General features: G+C 36.7%; 2 protein-coding genes across 3 annotated transcripts; one reads left to right on the top strand and one right to left on the bottom strand.

Annotated features, from left to right (window-relative positions):
* Positions 1-416: 416 nt before the first annotated feature.
* LOC308705220 (uncharacterized protein) lies at positions 417-7,555 on the bottom strand. 2 transcript variants are annotated; one of them, XR_014031893.1, is made up of 3 exons: positions 7,312-7,555; positions 1,699-1,815; positions 417-1,491 (listed from the first exon to the last, which is right to left on the bottom strand). XR_014031893.1 is itself a non-coding variant. In XM_081390114.1 (2 exons), exons 1-2 carry the CDS (start codon positions 1,754-1,756, stop codon positions 635-637), a joined length of 915 nt encoding a protein of 304 aa, XP_081246240.1. In that variant the 5' UTR covers positions 1,757-1,815; the 3' UTR covers positions 440-634. The 2 variants fall into 2 exon arrangements, 1 of the variants encoding a protein (XP_081246240.1); XM_081390114.1 differs by lacking the exon at positions 7,312-7,555 and having other exon boundaries at positions 440-1,491.
* Positions 7,556-12,633: 5,078 nt separating this feature from the next.
* LOC308706280 (uncharacterized protein) lies at positions 12,634-17,810 on the top strand. The gene is made up of 3 exons (XM_081391848.1): positions 12,634-12,799; positions 13,238-13,351; positions 15,472-17,810. The coding sequence occupies exons 2-3, from the start codon at positions 13,294-13,296 to the stop codon at positions 16,692-16,694; spliced, it is 1,281 nt and encodes a 426-aa protein (XP_081247974.1). The 5' UTR covers positions 12,634-12,799; positions 13,238-13,293; the 3' UTR covers positions 16,695-17,810.
* Positions 17,811-18,228: the final 418 nt, after the last annotated feature.

The following is an 18,228-nucleotide window of genomic DNA, read 5'->3' as shown; positions in this document are numbered from 1 at the left end:
TCTTATCTAAAATTCGGAAAGATCCTCCGCTATACCTTTAAGTTTAGGAATAAGAGTAGAATTATGTCATTCTTAGAATTTTGACACACTAAAGACTAATATTTTACTCTTTATAGATTCGGCCCCCGATATAGATTTCTCCCAATAAAAATAGTCTGATAAACAGTAAATTAATTCAGTTAACTTGTTAATTAAAATAAGTTAATTTTCATGACTTTTTTTGGACAAAATTATGTAACATAACCATATAATGTAAGAGCCTAAAAGACCTTAAGCCTTATTTCAGAGATAGATAGCAGCTGTAAAACAAGTATCAATTTCATCTTCTCTCAGTGATGTGTTTGCTTGAGTCCATAATATGAGAGGAATCGCTTCTTTAAATGTACATAGAAAAAAAATTGATGAAACATTTTTTTCAAAAGAAATAGGCTAAAGAATAGGCTAGGCAAGTTTATTTTTATAACACATTTCATACACTATGGCAATTTAAAGTGCTTTACGTAGAAATGAATAAAAATAATAACAAAATAAAAGCAAGGGGAATTAAAACAGTTAATCAAAATGCTTTACATAGAAAGGAATTAAAATGTCACACTATGGCATATTGTACAATTTCAAACACAACAAATGTTTACTACTGGTTCATTAGTTTACAAGTTATGTAAGTTTGCTCACTTAGACACCTTCGGCAACGATTTTTCTTATGTCTCTGCAGACTAGATGATTGAGTGAAACTCTTCCCACACGAAGAGCACTGGTGCGGTTTCTCTCCAGTATGAATTCTCTCATGAGCTTTCAGGTGTCCTGACTGATTGAATTGCTTTCCACAGTGTGAACACTTGTACGGTTTCTCTCCAGTATGAATTCTCTGGTGTTTTATTAAGTTGCTGGATATATTAAAGCTCTTTCCACAGTCAGAGCACATATACGGTCTCACACCAGTATGAAGACGCTCATGATCTTTTAAACTTTGCAGTTGTGAAAAACTCTTTCCACAAAAAGAACAAAAGTGAGGCTTCACACCAGTATGAGTTGTAAGGTGTCTTCTAAAGCTTGATTCCACAACAAATGTTTTATCACACTGATCACAGCTGAATGATCTCACTACAGAGTGACGGAGCAGATGTTTATTGAGAGAGCTTTTGTAACCAAAACTCTTTCCACACTGAGAGCATGTGAACGTTTTTTCTCCAGTGTGAACTCTCATGTGTATATTTAGGTCTCCTTTGCGAATGAAACTCTTTCCACACTGAGTGCATGTATAAGGCCTTTCTCCAGTGTGAATCATCATGTGTCTGTTCAGATATGATTTATATACTAAACTCTTTCCACACTCAGAACAGGTGAAAGATCCTTTGACTCCAGATTTTCCAGCTTGTTTCTGTGTGAAATTCTCTTCAGTCTTTGAAACGACTGCATTTCCATCTTCATTTGTGAAATATTGAGGTTTTTGAAACTGATGCTGTTTGTCTTGATTCACTTCCATCAGGTCTAAAAAAAAAAAAAAAAAAAATCAATTCCCATAATTCAATACAAGGATAAATGAGAAACAAAAATAAAAAGCAAAATCTAAATTTCGCACAAATCCAGTTTACTACTGAGTCTACTAGTATCTAGTTTTATATGTTATTTTTATATGTCAGTTTTCATCTAAATGTTCCTCATCAGTCATTAAAGAGAATGAAGGAAAACACCAACCTATTTGTTCCTCTGTATCTTCATCTTTTATTCTGCAGGGTTCTTCCTTAATCTCCATCTTTACAATAGTATGTCAGTAGTTTCTCCTGGAGTAATTCCTCCTGCTTGCTTCTTCTCCTGTGGGAAGATGGGAATATTCCCAGCATTTAAACTCTCATGAACGGCTGTGGGAGCTTCACTGACTGAAGGAGTGAATTGTGGTCATTGTTGCTCATTTAGCAGATGATCATCACACTTACAATCACTCGCAATTATCCAGGTGCAAATAGTCATTTAGAAACAATTCCATGATTACAATTTACACTTTGGGCTTAATAATCAAGCCTCATTTTGACTTTGTCCCTCATGTTCCATGGTCTGTGTACTTTTGCGTCCATTCCTTTTTCCTTTTTTAACCCATAATTGAAAAACATGCTTTCTTCTTAATTCTTAAATAAATGGTGAAAAAATATTCACATACAAACTTTCCTTAAATACAATACTTATTTAATTCAAAATCAAATAATTGACATATGCCTACAACTTTTTTTCCATTTTACAAAAATGCGAAATTTGATTTCTGGATTTTATTTGCACATTTCATGGTATGGTATTGCGACACTTTGTAGCTGCAGCTGTGGTAACTAGAGCAGAGCTGGCAACCCGGATGACGAAACACTACTGACTTCGTGATTGGTAGATAGCTGGAGGGTGGAGCATCAGGCCAAAACACAACATGACAACATCAACATCAGTTGAGGGCTGCAACTTCACTTTTAAATGACAATATCCTGGCCGGACTACTGTTGTCAGTGATATAAGTATTTGAAATGAACATGATTTCTTAATGTCTAGTGACATATCAGGGCCATTTTATGATTAGTTGAAATACATTTCTTACATACGGTTCATTTAAAGTCCAACTGAAATCAAAATTGATCTAATTGACCCTTCGCTAAGCCACACCCGAAAACCGCCATATTCGTGGCTTAGCAACCGTAACTCGGCGTGGGAGGTCTGGCAAGCTTTCACCTGTTCGCCAAAAATGACTAATTATCTCCTTAGGAATATCTCAAACCGGTGCATACATACTGTAATAGACGTGCCAGGCGCAAAAGCTTGACAGGCGTAGCAACAGTAACTAAGGAGGGGTCAATTACTTTGTTAGCGCATATTACTAGTCTTGAGGTGAAAAATTAATCTGTGCAAGTTAATACACAGAAAAAAATTGTTTGCCGTCGTAATCTTTAATCAAAGTCTGAAAAGTTACTTCCGGTCTAGAATGGCGTTCCTTCTCTGATGATGTAGGTTTGACGGCTTGGGTTGGGAAGCGCTTAACCACTCCCCTCAAACGGTTAGTCTGCTATGTGCGAGAGATGGAGAGGAGGAGCGCTAGAGTAAAACCCAGCCCTCTGTTCAATATTCCTTTTCACTGGGAAATACGTCACAACACTGGAGAAAAGTCGTTTGCAACTTCCGGCTCACGCGGACTTTAACCGGTCTTAACCCAATATCTGTTGCTGTATTAAATGATGCATTACCATCACATTCTCACTAAATTAATAATAAAAGCATCTTAAGACGAAGTCTGACTCTAATTCTTATTGATGCTAATGGCTGACTAAATGTCGTTGGATGATGTTAACACGTGAGCGGGGTGATTATAGGCCCGTGCGCGATATTTTCTTTCCCAGGATGGTACCGCCTTTTTCGTCTCTGATTGGCTAGAAGGGCTCTCCTCCGATTGGTTATTTGATTTGGCCGTGAAACGTCCTCTCACGTTCATGGCAGGCTGTCGGCTAGTCTATTCTGGTCATCTTTACCGCCAACAGAAGTGAATTATGTAAGTAAACAGTGTGATAAGTGCGTGCCATCACATTTATATTTCAAGTTTACATTTTCATAGCATGTTTAGATCGTGTTTAGATTAGTCCTAGCAGTTTGGGGTAGTTTTGAGATGAGAGAGAGAGATGGTAGACCTCCAAAAAGAGCCCGGAGGAAACACAACTATGGGAAGGTAAAAGAGGGGAGTGGTGCACTGCCAAGAAGACTAGCACCACACTCCCTTGCCCAGTGTGTCTCTACTTGTGTGTCCCTAGGTAGCCAACACAACAAGAAATAAACACTCACTCTGACACACACAATTACTAATAACACAATAATTACTAGTATGTTTAACATGCACTAATATTGTCTATTACTAGCACTTATGCAATGTTAGGGTCACAATAAATAAAATCTGTCATATTTGAATCATACTGTGGTGTATTTTCTACAATTGGCTGACTGCGGTTTAATTCATCTGTGATAGCCTATTAAAAATGTTCATGCCTGTGACTTTACTTTGGTAATAATTTGGACGTAATAGTTTTATTAAATAGTTTCTGCTGAACAGGCAGGATACAAGTTAGGACCAACACATCTCTCGTCACCTAAAGGAGCCTTAATGAACTCTGTTGACTGTTCTGTTAATTGTGCTGCTGTTCTAAGCCTATTTGCTGGTTGGGAAAACTTGTAGCCTATTTGTTAGAGGTATGTCTCACTGCTTTCCATACCTAGTTCACTCTGTGTAATTGTTTATATTATTTAATGGACCTTAAGTCAAAGCTGAGCATGATGATGCATCACTAGTTTTCATTAGTCTAGAATAGTGCACTGCACACAGCTGGGCAAAATAGTGCTTATTGTATTGTATACATCTTAAACCCAGGCAATGCATAGGTCTAAATATGCTTATGTACTCTAACTGTTCAGTACTTGAGAGCCACAGCCTGTAACACGGGAAGGGGGGTGCTGCAGCCACCCTCGTCATAGCATCAGCACCCCTGGTGGGGGGCTGTAGACTAACATAATATTGTACTTAAAAACGTGAAATAGAAATAAATAAATGGACTAGCTAACTAACGCTCTTATGCCTAATGTAGTGGGTTTTCAAGCTACGGAGAAAATGAAATAAAGTTTGAATTTGTCATGCTTCGTTCCGATCAGAGCTCGTGAGCAGAGAGCGCATTTCTGAATATTCCTCATTCCGCAGGGTCGCTCGCTCAACCCAGAATGGCCTGCTGGTTCGAAAATATGTGGAATAAGGGCTACCTCTGACTAAAGTTTTTTTTCTAGTCGACTAGTAGTTGCTCATTTAAGCCATCGGTGGACAAATCGCCCCTTTATATTAATTTAGTTACTTAAATAGGCTTTATACAGGATAATAAGCGGTTACATAATATAGCCGCACTCAGGCGCACGACCGCACGCATAACGCTTGCCACAACGAACCAGCAAAAGTATGAATGTGTCAAAAATAGCAATGAGACATTTAATTGTTGAATTATCCACTAATCTAGTTTATAATAGCATTTATGTCAGATTATGATCATATATTTTTTTTTTTTTCTTTTTTTCAGTTCTTATTATCAGTTCAACACAGAGTTATAGAAATTCTACCTGATTAAAAAAAAACTGCGCTGGTATCGGTACGGATCGGTATCGGCCGATACTCAGAATTTTTGGTATCGGATCGGATCGGTTCTGAAAAAATGGTATTGTTGCATCCCTATATGAAACTAAAAATGTTTTCTTTAATGGCTACAACACATAGGCCTATACAGTACAGAGAAATGTCTTGTCGTCAGCCACAACATAATGACGTCACATATTTTCCAACCCAACCCTCAGCCACCCTCGCATGAAACAGCCTCCAGCGCGCCTGGCCACGGCGAGTTTACGAAACGTAGGCTGGTCAGATTTGTACTCCGAAGTTCCAGGGCTCTCAAGTCTCACGCATTGGGCGTGAGACACACGCAATTCAACCAGTTCACACGCTCACACGCCACACCGTGTATTTCTCACGCTGAAAAGGCAATGTCAACCAAGTTGTCCTGCGAGCTTTATATATAACGTTGTATACGAGGCGCAGGCACACAAAGTGAAGTTTCCTGCCGCCAGCACGTATCTCGGCCAGATTGCGTTTGTTACAAGGCAACACAGATGCGCGAACACACGGAAGTTGACGGAACATTCTCGGCCACCGTACGTTCGTTACTAGGTAACCAACAACATCGCGTGAACACACGTCGTGATGGAGAAGGTAAGTTGGAAGAAAGCTCGTCTAACATTTTTAGGCTAGAACATTTAATATATAGCCCATCGTATACATTATTATTGTTGCAGTCAAAAACTCTACAACTACTCTGCAACCAGGCCAGAAGCTTTGGCTCAGTTTGGCTAGCTTATGTTTTCTTAAATTAAGGGAATGTTAGTGGGTATGGGAAGGAATGAAGATGTATTTCTTCATTTTATTTTAAATACATTTAAATTAGTTTATTTTATTTTATTTTAAATTATATATTATTCTGTATTAATAGTCTTTCTAGTTACATTAAGGCTACATGTATTAAAGCAGAGTGCTCTGGGTAATATTTTATATCCTGTGAAAACATACATTAATCATTGCCATTGCATTTGTATTTTTCAAACACAAAACACATTTCATAAGCTGGAGTGTGTACTCTTGTGTACACACACACACACACACACACACACACACACACACACACCCACCTTAATAATACTCTAATATGTCATTTGTTCACAATGTCCCATGCACCACACAATAAATAATTATACCATTTTGACTAGACACATTCAAAATGCAAAAAGATTTGTTTTTTCAAACTGTTTGGAGCAATTTGTTATATTTTTGTATAACTTATTTGTAATTTTGAAATATAACATTAATGAGTATATTGGATGTGATGAATTGCTCTGTCATTTATCAGATTTACCAATTGTTATAATTTCAATTTGGGCTGGTTAATTATGAACAATGGGTCAAATTGGGGGGCGGGGACATATTGGGGCGGGGCTCCATTAGGGCTCCTCCCCTAACCGCATGTGATCTCACTCCAAGCTTTTGGTAAAACTTGAGAGCCCTGCAAGTTCACATGTTCGTCACAAAATTCCCCCAAACAGCTAAGACTAATCTAAACATGATCTAAACAGGCTATGAAATTGTGAACTTGGAATATAAATCTGAAGACACAAATATAGACCTAGCGCTTTTCTTAGTAGGCTATGTTGGATTGACTTCATTTACTTCTGTTGTAAAGACAATCAAAACAGACTAGCCGACAGCCTGCCATGAACGTGAGATGACGTTTCACGGCCAAATCAAATAACCAATCGGAGGAGAGCCCTTCTAGCCAATCAGAACCGAAAAAGGCGGTACCTTCCCCTACCATCCTGGAAAAAAAAAATATCGCGGCCCATGCACAGACGTTGGATGACATTAACACGTGAGCGGGGTGATCAGCTGCCTCACGTGTGCTTTTTGGCTTCAGTATTTTTAACACCACACACGTCTAATTCAGGTTCTTAAACATCGATTTAATTTATCGCCCGTCATTCTCATATTTTCGTCTCAATCGTGGTATTTTCCACACTTACACCATCTTCACTCATACTGAAAGATACGATCTTTTACTATTACTATACGCCATTAAGTGCAAACAATCTTAACCACCTTAAAGTTCGACATCTTTTCTCTGTGGCACTGGCACAAACTACAGTTGATGAACATATAAACTATGAACATAATACTGTTATGTCTTAACAGATGACTCATTTTGGTCAGCCTACCTGAAAAATAGAGAATAAAGACACGTTATGTTGGGAACACTCTCCGCTGCGTGTACACCAGTGCTCACTCATTCCGTACTGAGCGCTCTTTCACTCTACTCGCGCCAGTGGCTCATCCACGGCCTGGCGTAACGCTGAGGGTGCCCTCTATTGGCGAAACTAAGATTAACAAACATAAAGCCGCTTGTCCACCAGCGTCCGATCAATTTTTGTTCCGACGCGACGCCTGTGACGTTTTCGCTGCTTGGGGCCGGGGTTTGTGTATACTTTAAATATGAAACCATAGCAACGGCCATACACAAATTCTCGCCGCCGAGTTTCCATTGGCTGCTGCCCCGCGTTTTTTTTCCAATTTTTTTTGACCAAATCGACGCGACGCGACCCATCATGCTTTGCGGGGGCGTTTTTGCTGCCTGACGTAGTTCCATAGGAAATGAATGGGCTTTGGCGTCGCGTCAGAAATTGAGACGCTGGTGGACAAGCGGCTTAACACGCTTTTGAAAATATATCGCAACAGTATTATCAGGAAATGTCACAGGAATTCTATTATTGTCAGAAGAACTTTGTCATTAGTTTAAAATTTAAAGGGGGGCAATATTTGTCTGTATTTTTAAACTGTCAATAAACACTGAGGGCTACATAGGCTACAGAAAAGAATAATACATCATTCGCAACTACACTGTAAAAACTAAAGGAGCCTCAAGTATCCTGTTGGATACTCAAGGAACTTAATTTTGGTGCCTCAGAGCTCTTTCTCCTATAGTAGGGTTACTGGAGGAGCATTGACAATCTTTGAGGTTCTTGCTGGAACTTATGGGATCCTTTAAGCACTTTGTATTTACTTCAGAGGTTCTGGAGTCACCTTTTCATTACCATGAGACCTCGAAGTGCTTTGGGGGAAAATAGAGGAACTTAAATGTGATAAAAGGGTTATTGGAAGATCTTTTAACATTTAAGTGGTTCCTGGAAGATCTCTTATATTAAAGCCAGCATCTGGAGGACCCCAATGGTTCAGTGAGGCCCGAATTAGATTATTATTCTATTATTATTATTATTATTATCCTATTATTATTATTATTATTATTATAGGCTACTTAAGTTTGATTCAGTATACATACCCAGGTGAAAAAGACGTACTATTAAATGTATTAAAAATGTACTTGAGTGTGTTTTTAGTAGACCTACAATACAAATATAGCCTACTTTAATGCATTTTTATTATTATTATTATTATTATTATAGGCAAGTTTGATTCAGTATACATACCCAGGTGAAAAAGATGTACTATTAAATGTATTAAAAATGTACTTGAGTGTGTTTTTAGTAGACCTACAATACAAATATACTTTAATGCATTTTTAATACATTTAACAGTAACTATAGTCTTTTTCACTTGGGTAGATTACATATATTTAGTATAGGCCTATTTTATAAAGTCATTTAAACCTTAAACAACAACACTAAATAATAATAATATTATGAAGAAGAAGAAGCAGGAGGAGAAAAGTATTATTCTGTCACGAAACTGCTGCTATTCCCAGTCTGCTGTCGTCGCTTCAGTGATGCTCGCGCTGCTCGCGCGCAACAACGCTCAGCTGATCGTCATCAGGAAACTAAGTAACGGCTCCTCTCATCAAAGCTTCCGCCGTTTATTCGGCTCTCCATTACAAGGTTTGTAAACTCGCCAAATAAATATAAATACAGAGTCTACTCACTATATATTTAAACACACACATATATAAACTAAATTTATTATACATTACTACGTTTTTACAGTGTTTACCACTCGTTTATTGCACACACAGTATCTGGTATGAAGGTTTTAGCCGCGATGCTAACTACGTTGATCTAATGAACAAATGGAAATGATTGACTTATTGTCTTAGATTGATTTAGTTATTCAATTCAACATATTTTGTACAACTGTGTCTTCAAATTGCTGATATAGCCTAACTAATTTAGAAAATTCTCTGATTCTTGGCGTTTGTTATGAATAACAAAAACAGGTTATAGTTTGCTCTGTTTTTGTTTAGCCTAACGTTAACTTTACTTACTACAGGTGCCCTCATTCTCTCAAATACCATTTTAAAGCCATTTACTGGTCAATAAATATTATGTTGTGAATAATCATCTTTGTTCTTTTGTTTCCCCAGAACAACCATTACATTTCTAAAATAATCTGAACATTTCAGTGGCAACATTGAATTACAGTAAGTTACCTGCACCACATGCAAGTACTTTATTACTATGAACTTTAGCTGTGTGAAGTTGTATTGTTTGACTGTGTACTTGTGTTTTTTAATCAGTTACTCTCTGAAAATCTTTTCTCATGATCTCAAATCTCATTCATGTTACTCAGAAAAATAATATCACAGGTTTGATTCACAAAAAATGCTATAGACATTTTAACTCTGAATTATAACTTCAAGTTTAGTCTTTTTCGACAAAAAAATAAATAAATAGGAAAAAGCAATTAGGCTTTAGAAGACTTGCAACACAACCCATAACACATGAGTTGTGAACTCATTGATTATTTTTAGAATCTTTTCTGGGACATTTTTGGAGCTTAACCATTTTTACATAAATTGTTGCATTGAATTGAACTAGACAAGTGTGCATAAGAATGGTTTCATGAATGATTTACACAATTGTTTTCTGCTTGTGTTTCATGCAGTGTCAGCGATCGGTGACTGGGGTTGCATTATGCCTGAGATCTGCTTTTGGCTTCCACAGACAGAAAGTCAAACAGGTTTGGAACGTCACAAGGCTGAGGAAATTATTTAAATTTCACAACTATCACTTTAATAACATTACTAACAGTAAATTTTGTACTTTGCAGGGATCTCGGTAAGCTGAAATACAAGTTTGATCAAGAATAAAAATCCTCCTGTAGACCTGAAAATCATTGAAGTGCCTGGACCATCCACCAGAAAAGAGGAAAAACAAACGGAAAACGATGCTGTACCTTTTCACTTTTCTAACTCATTAAGTACCTCACACCAACTTGGTCCCATAGTGACATTTTTGACCACAAACGAAATTGCTGATCGTGTGAATTCATATTGAAATGACTGAATTCACCAGTGAACATTCACAGAACAACAGATCATTTTACTGTACCTTAACTCTGTTTCGGGTCGAAGCCTCTACTTCTACTTCCTCTATCTTGTTTCATGAGAATACTCAACAACCATTTATGAACACTGTTGATTCAAGTCTCACATTTAAGCTTTTCAAAAGCCATAGTGTACATTACAGTCTCCAGTCTAACGGCATCCCAGACTTAAACATTTTATGATTCAAAATAGTTGAATAACTAACCATCAGAGATTTCGGTATATAATAGAGATAAAGGTTACAGCACAATGAGTGTATATTAGCACTGTTGTTTGTTTTTGGCATCTGATCAGCTTTTGGACTTGGAAACAGTGATGTCAGACTAACCATCGGACTGAAACACAAATGTTTTAAAGTTAAGTATGATGGACATTTTTAATTAGTTCAAATGTAATTTTTTTTACATTGATTTATTTAGTGGAACATATGTGTTTCCATGCATTTTGTTGAGATGTCTTTTCTTGTTTATCTATTGTATATACATGGTTGATTATTCATGTTGCTTATGTATTATACTATTTTTTTGTGTAGTCATTGATATTAATTTGTAGTTAGCTTTTTTCCCCATGTGCATGGAAGTGTATGTATAAAAATGAATATCAAATATGTAATAAACAATTCTTATTTTGTATTTGGTTCAATTTGTTTATTATAATAGAAGTCAAAGGTAACCATAGTAACAACATGAAATTAAATATTTAAAAAAAAATGAAATTTGGTTCCTGGAGGCACCCAAAGTGGTTCCACAAAGTGCCTAATATTAGAGTTCCTCAGGAAACCTGTGTGGTTCCTCAGAGAACCGGACCTTTTTAAAGGGTGCCTAGAGGATCTACAGACGGTTCCGCCGGTGTGGCAAAGTGAAGAACCCCAAAAGGTTCCTCCAGGCACCTTTTATTTTTACAGTGTACTTTTATTTGAGTTAACTCACTCACAATACCAAGAAAACATTGTGCTTTTGTAAAATAAAAAAGAAAACAATCAGACGCGCTTTCATGATTTCCGTGAACTGGAGTGCGTCTCAGAAATAAACTGAAACAAAATATAGCCTACCTATATAAAGCTTGAAATGTCCACTTTTAAACCAACAAATGCGAATCGAAAGCAAATGTCGTCTGATTATGTAATCCGTATGAAAGGTGCATTTCTCTCTAAAGTCGCATCCACTTTACAGCGGAGATGTAGATATGTTTGCAGCCGACACTGATTTAGAAAACACTAGTTTATTAATAAACAATTAAAATGACTCGTTATTTTTCAGACACATTTATTATCATTAGCATATAAATCACCTCTCTGTATGGTTGCAGAGACATATGGCTCTTGTTCAGCACTGCGGAAAAAAATTAATTGGGCCTTAGAAAACCAGTAAAATCGACTTTTTTTCCATATTAATTTGTGAATATTTTAAATGTTTAATAAAGGGGCAAAAAGTCATAAACAAAAATCTGAAAATACGTCAATATTTATTTTTCTGCGCAGCATTTGGTGTGTAGCATTTCTTTGTCAACACGTGAACTTTTTATAATAGCTATTTATACATCTGTATGGATGCATGCTGTAGTTTTAGCTACATGTGTAGTTTAGTTAAACCTTCATATCTCTGATTTGCAAACTATGACTTTGTAATTTGCCCACATTCACACATTTAATCAATGTCTGATTACAGCGATAAACCCTCATCAATATTCGTTCAGCTTCTCTATGATCTGAATTGAAGAATTTATAGTGCAACAGTGCTGGAAATATAGAGCTTATTTCTGAAAATAACACCACTTTTGAGAAGATAATGACTAAAATACCATAAAGAAATAATAACAGTATACTGTATAGTAATAACAGTACTGTACAGTAGGCCAACAGTCGGCTCTATTGATTTATTTTTAATTTGATTTATCTTTAATTAAATTATAGGAATTTAATGTTTTGAGACCCACTGGAAGTGAATGAAGACAAACGGTATCCGTTTAAAAAACCTCATCATTTCACAAATGAAGATGGAATTTCAGACTGAAAAGAATTCATGAAAAAAAAAAAAACGTGTAAAGTCTTTCATAACGTAAACATTAATGTGCACGTGAGAAATCACACAGATAAAGATCTATTCTATTTCATTCCTGAGTTTAAATAATATTGCTTCTTCCTAACTTTTCAAGATCTTCTAGAATATCTTCATCTCTTTGAATGGGCAACTTCTGTGCACTGTATACCGCGACGCATTGGCTGTTATCCGCCAGTAGAAGCGCTCGAGCAACCGAAGCAATGACACACATCCGAGTCTAAGAGAAGAAGAGAAGTGAGCGAAGGAAGGGAACATAAACATGAGAAGTGGAACACAGCCGTTCATTCTGCTGTAAATCTGCTGTTTCAGACTGTGAGTACATTCATTTTATCATTTATTAGGAGAAATCTAAATCCAAACAGCTACATTTTGATAATATAATTTCCTGTTTGGAATGGAATAACGAGAAATGAAATTAAAGACAGCTCGTTTATTCGTTTTTTGTTTTGTTTTGTTTTGTTCAGAAAACATAAAATTTGATTTTGATCCGATCTCTCATTTTTCGTTTGTGATTTACAAATCGGTGTATGGGTTCAATCTGACTGATCAAACCGCTCCGCTTTAATACGGCCTTTTAATTCTGTCAGGCAGAATAGTACGAGACGAGTGCAGCACTTTAATAAAATAATATCTGAAACCACCACTCACTGTTAACTACACATAATATTTGAACATAAAAATCAGCTAGAGTTGAATTGTTTCTAAACAACGAGTGTTTAAATGCTGGGGAATATTCCCATCTTCCCACAGGAGAAGCAAGCAGGAGGAATTACTCCAGGAGAAACTACTGACATACTATTGTAAAGATGGAGATTAAGGAAGAACCCTGCAGAATAAAAGATGAAGATACAGAGGAACAAATAGGTTGGTGTTTTCCTTCATTCTCTTTAATGACTGATGAGGAACATTAAGATGAAAACTCACATTTCCTCCTGAGACCTAGGCATAGACTTTATGCTCTGTAGAGGACATTTAGCGAATTTCTCTGAGAACATAAATGTCACAGTTTTAAATCTGTTTTTAATGTAAAGAGCACATTCAGGGCTTTTCAGAGATATCACATTTTTGGAGGTTTCAACTTGACAAACTCCTCTCGGTCTTTAAAAATTACTGACATTGATTGAATCATCACATTTAGCACTCTTATGGAAATATTATAATACTTTGTAATTATCATTTAAATCGGAGTAATTTTGAAATTGTTTGTCGTAAATCAACATCTCAGGAAAACATTATGGGGTTTCAAATCAGAATATGACTGTTAGGAAACGGCATTGATTTTATACATGTCCTCTAGGGCTGCACGATTAATCGCGATTTGGCATAGTGTGATTATGAAATCACAAAGGCTGCTACATAAATGTTTAATTAAATAAATAAATGTACAGCGTGTTAGTGAAGAGCATGACTGTAATCAGTAAATGCTGCTCCATCTCTAAAAGCACTGTGAGGTTGAGTCGCTTATAACATGCATTTGAAAAAGCAACATGTGTCAAACAACGCGAGTGATTCAGTGGTGCTGCGTCTTCTCTCTTTCTCTCTCACAATGCGCTTTTAACATCACCACATTGCATCTGCGTAAGACAAGTGTCAAGCGCGCTGCAGGCGGCGATACCAGACTCTCGCGTTTCGGGAGTCGGGACAGTTGACAGAAATGTCACATGGATAATTGGGACAGTTCTGACAATACTGAGTTCTTTTTAATGGATAATAGCTCTTTAATGGTCAAAAACACACAATTATGTCAAAATTCCAGTCTTGACGAGTATCTTTGTAAACGCAATCGGTCATGTCTTAAATAAACATAGGCAGTTGATAAAGCCCCTATGTTACAGTATGGATCCGTGCACTAGCTCTTAAGGTGACAGCAGCAATATGTGTCTGTCATTAAAGTTGATAAAACAACAAAAGATAGCTTTAACGGTAAGGAATCAGGTCTAACAGCCTATGTATTTTATTTATACAGGACTAAAAGACTATCAGTGTTGTTTTAAATTCAATTACTTCATTCAGTTTCTGTAGTATTTATGAATAATAGGGCCCTATCACACACCCGCCAGTCTCTATGCAAGTGTTTTTTGCTAGTTTCAGCGCAACAGTTTTCATTTTCACGTCCTGCGCCACATGTTTTTAAATAACAACTGCAATTGCGCCCATTTGTGCGCCCAAGGGTGTGCTGGTCTGAAAACAAGGTGTGTTCAGGCTAGTGCTGCACGATTAATCATATCGCAATCGCGATTTTGGGGATATATATATATATATATATATATATATATATATATATATATATATATATATATATATATATATACATTTGTAAAAAAAAAAAAAAAAAAAAATCCCATTTTAAATTGCAGATTGCACCAGGACTTACAGCATGTTTATCAGGCATTTTGGGGGGAAACTACAAGTCAATATTCCTACGAAATATGAGGGATTCAAATGAAAAAGTTATTTCTCTCATTATTACACTTCTTTTTTCATTACATGTTGCCACAAGGACACGTTACAATTCAAATTACATTGTATATATTGGGACTACCCATTTATGGCGATTTTACTCACATATTGCATAAAGTAAAATAGTACAATTCTATAATAAATAATTCTGTTATATCTTTCATATCATAGTCGATAATCATCTTTATACAAAGTTTGTTTTAAAATAGCCTGAAACCTAAAAATTGATTGGTAAAAAAGAACATATAAATGTTTTGCAAATACATGTCTTATCATTTTATTTTCTTGGTGTCCTCTACATAATTTTTTTTCACACACTCAAAAAAATCTCCATTGGTTTCTTATGTTCCAAACAATGTAATGACAAAAAAAAAATTCTCATGAAGATACAAAAATACATCTAAAACTAGATACTAGTAGACTCAATAGTAAACTAGATTTGTGCTAAAGAATGAACTTTATTTCTTTGTTTCTCATTTGCCTTCTTAAATTAAATTTGGGCAATTTAATATGTTGATTTTTAGACCCGATGGAAGTGAATGAAGACAAACTGCATAATTTCACAAATGAAGAGGGAAACCCGAAATATAAAAATGAAGACAATCAACATCTGTTTCAAAAACCTCATCATTTCAAAAATGAAGATGAACACACAGTCGTTTCAAAGACTGAAGAGAATTTCACACAAAAACAAGCTGGAAAATCTGGAGATAAAGGATCGTTCACCTGCTCTGAGTGTGGAAAGAGTTCCTTATATAAATCACACCTTAAGATACACATGAGAATTCACACTGGAGAAAAACCGTTCTTCTGTTTTGAGTGTGGAAAGAGTTTCATAGATAAATCAGCCCTTAACCGACACATGAGATCTCACACCGGAGAAAAACCGTTCTCATGCACTCAGTGTGGAAAGAGTTTTGGACATAAAGGACACCTAAATGATCACATGAAAATTCACACTGGAGAAAAACCATTCTCCTGTTCTGAGTGTGGAAAGAGTTTCAGTCGCAAAGAGGACGTTAATGTGCATATGAGAATCCACACTGGGGAAAATCTGTTCAACTGCTCTGAGTGTGGAAAGAGTTTCATTCGGAAAGGACACCTTAATGTGCACATGAGATCTCACACTGGAGAGAAGCCTTACACATGCTCTCAGTGTGGAAAGAGTTTCGGTTACAAAAGCGTTCTCAAAGATCATATGCTCTTTCACTCTGGAGTGAAGCCATTCAGCTGTGATCAGTGTGATAAAACATTTGTTTTGGCATCAGGCTTAAAAATACACCTTAAAGTTCATACTGCTGTAAAGACTCACGTTTGTTCTTTTTGTGGAAAGAGTTTTACACGACTGCAAAATTTAAAAGAGCATGAGAGTATTCATACTGGTGTGAGACCTTATGTGTGCTTTGACTGTGGGAAGAGCTTCACTATATCAAGCAACTTAAAATCACACCAGAGAGTTCACACTGGAGAGAAACCGTACAAGTGCTCACACTGTGAAAAGAGTTTCACTCGTTCAGATTCCTTGAAAGCTCATGAGACTGCTCATACTGGAGAGAAGCCACACAAGTGCTCACACTGTGGAAAAAGTTTCGCTCGGTCAGATTCCTTGAAAGTTCATCAGAGAGTTCATACTGGAGAGAAGCCGTACAAGTGCTCTTCATGTGGGAAGAGTTTTACCCGAGTATCTCATCTTCTGTCTCATTGCCGGAGTTGTCTAATTCAGTTCTTCCCAACCACTGTGATGTGACAGGTTGTCAGGTGTGCCATGGAAAATAATCAAATTAAATGCTACAAATGAGAATGTGTCATCGCTATATAGGGCCGAAACCTTGTAACTCTATATTTCATTATATAACACTATATTACACTATATTATAATTTTTGTTTGATAAATGTTATTGGTCATCCTTTACGTCTGTATGTGGGTTTTACAAATATGTAACCAACATAAAGCATTTAAAAGAGGTTGTGAGGGATATATGTACCTCGTAACTCCATTGGCTCCTCTAACTGTCAGTCAAGCCTCATAACTCCACCCTGCCTTCATTTAGAATGAAGTGCCATGCACAGGAGATCTCTGCTTGTTTGCAATGCAAGGGTAAGGAACAGATAAAGAACTGATGTTTGAGTAAGTACAGCGTTTTTCTTTGCTCAAGAAACACTATAGGGGCCTTTGCACCAGATAGTTCTAGGAACTAGGGCTGGGCGATATGGCTGAAAACTCTATCACGATATAAGTGTTTCATATCGGTTGATATCGATAATTATTGATATTTTTTTATGACCTATTTAAAATAAGGACCAGGAGACAAATATATTACATTTAAACATTTTTTTATTTTAAACTTAACCTTCCTCTGATTATAATCCCCTCAGTTATAAAGGCAGAAATGTCAACACAACCATGGAAAACGCTCAAATAATTCAAACGTAAACATAAGTCTAAAATCACAATGAACACTTAACAATTATCTCTTAACATTAAGGTGCAAAATTAAAGAATACGTAAGAAATGATTAATAAAGTGTAATAAAATAGTGCAAAGTGTTAAATATAAACATAGAGAAACCGACGACGGTCTTGCATAATTTGCAGTCTGACTACGGTCAGACTTATAAAATCCAAAAAACTGCCATACTGGCGAGCTGACTTTTCCTGTTTTATCAACAATCGCTGTTGCACTCATTTTCCACTTATCACTCCACGCCGGTTCTGTTACTGAAGAATCCAACGCGAGACAACAATATGGCGCAACCATACTGTTACATGACTGGCTGTTAGCATGTCACCCCCTACGTTGCTAGGTTACCAGAGAGTGAGTGCCTTTGTTCAAACTTGCTTCGCAACCTCTGGTTTCTTCCGACAAAGGAAAAAAAAAAATCGAACGCTTTATCGAACGCATTTTTTATTGGTATTGATTACGTGTCTATCGCGATACATATCGTTATCGTTTTATCGCCCAGCCCTACTAGGAACTAACCACCAGGGTGGTTCCCCAGAGAACGAATGTTTCCACTAGGAACATTTTCTGGTTGCATTTGCACCGCCAGTAGGAACTCTGAAGCGACGTAAGCCGCGCTTGTTGTTGTGACTTATTTTGACGGCGTGGCGGACATTTATTTTGATGGCGCTGAGAACGCCAGAGAATGAGCACACAGTGCTCGCATTCTCCGTGTTCATTCGTTTATGATCTGACTAACAGTCCTGTCTAATATGATATCCGATAGAACTGTTATATATAGAAAGTAGACAGTGATGAAAAGTTATTCGAGTTAGCCTTG

Source organism: Scardinius erythrophthalmus (assembly GCF_964197995.2).
Source record: "Scardinius erythrophthalmus genome assembly, chromosome: 17".
Lineage (NCBI taxonomy): Eukaryota > Metazoa > Chordata > Actinopteri > Cypriniformes > Leuciscidae > Scardinius > Scardinius erythrophthalmus.
This window is presented reverse-complemented; position numbering and strand designations above follow the sequence as displayed.

Bases quoted from the DNA above. Each gene is read 5' to 3' on its own strand.
- LOC308705220 (XM_081390114.1), bottom strand. From the start codon at position 1,756: ATGGAGATTAAGGAAGAACCCTGCAGAATAAAAGATGAAGATACAGAG. The intron at 1,492-1,698 runs GTTGGTGTTTTC...TTTTTTTTTTAG, and splicing joins AGATACAGAGGAACAAATAG to ACCTGATGGAAGTGAATCAA.
- LOC308706280 (XM_081391848.1), top strand. From the start codon at position 13,294: ATGGAGATTAAGGAAGAACCCTGCAGAATAAAAGATGAAGATACAGAG. The intron at 13,352-15,471 runs GTTGGTGTTTTC...GTTGATTTTTAG, and splicing joins AGATACAGAGGAACAAATAG to ACCCGATGGAAGTGAATGAA.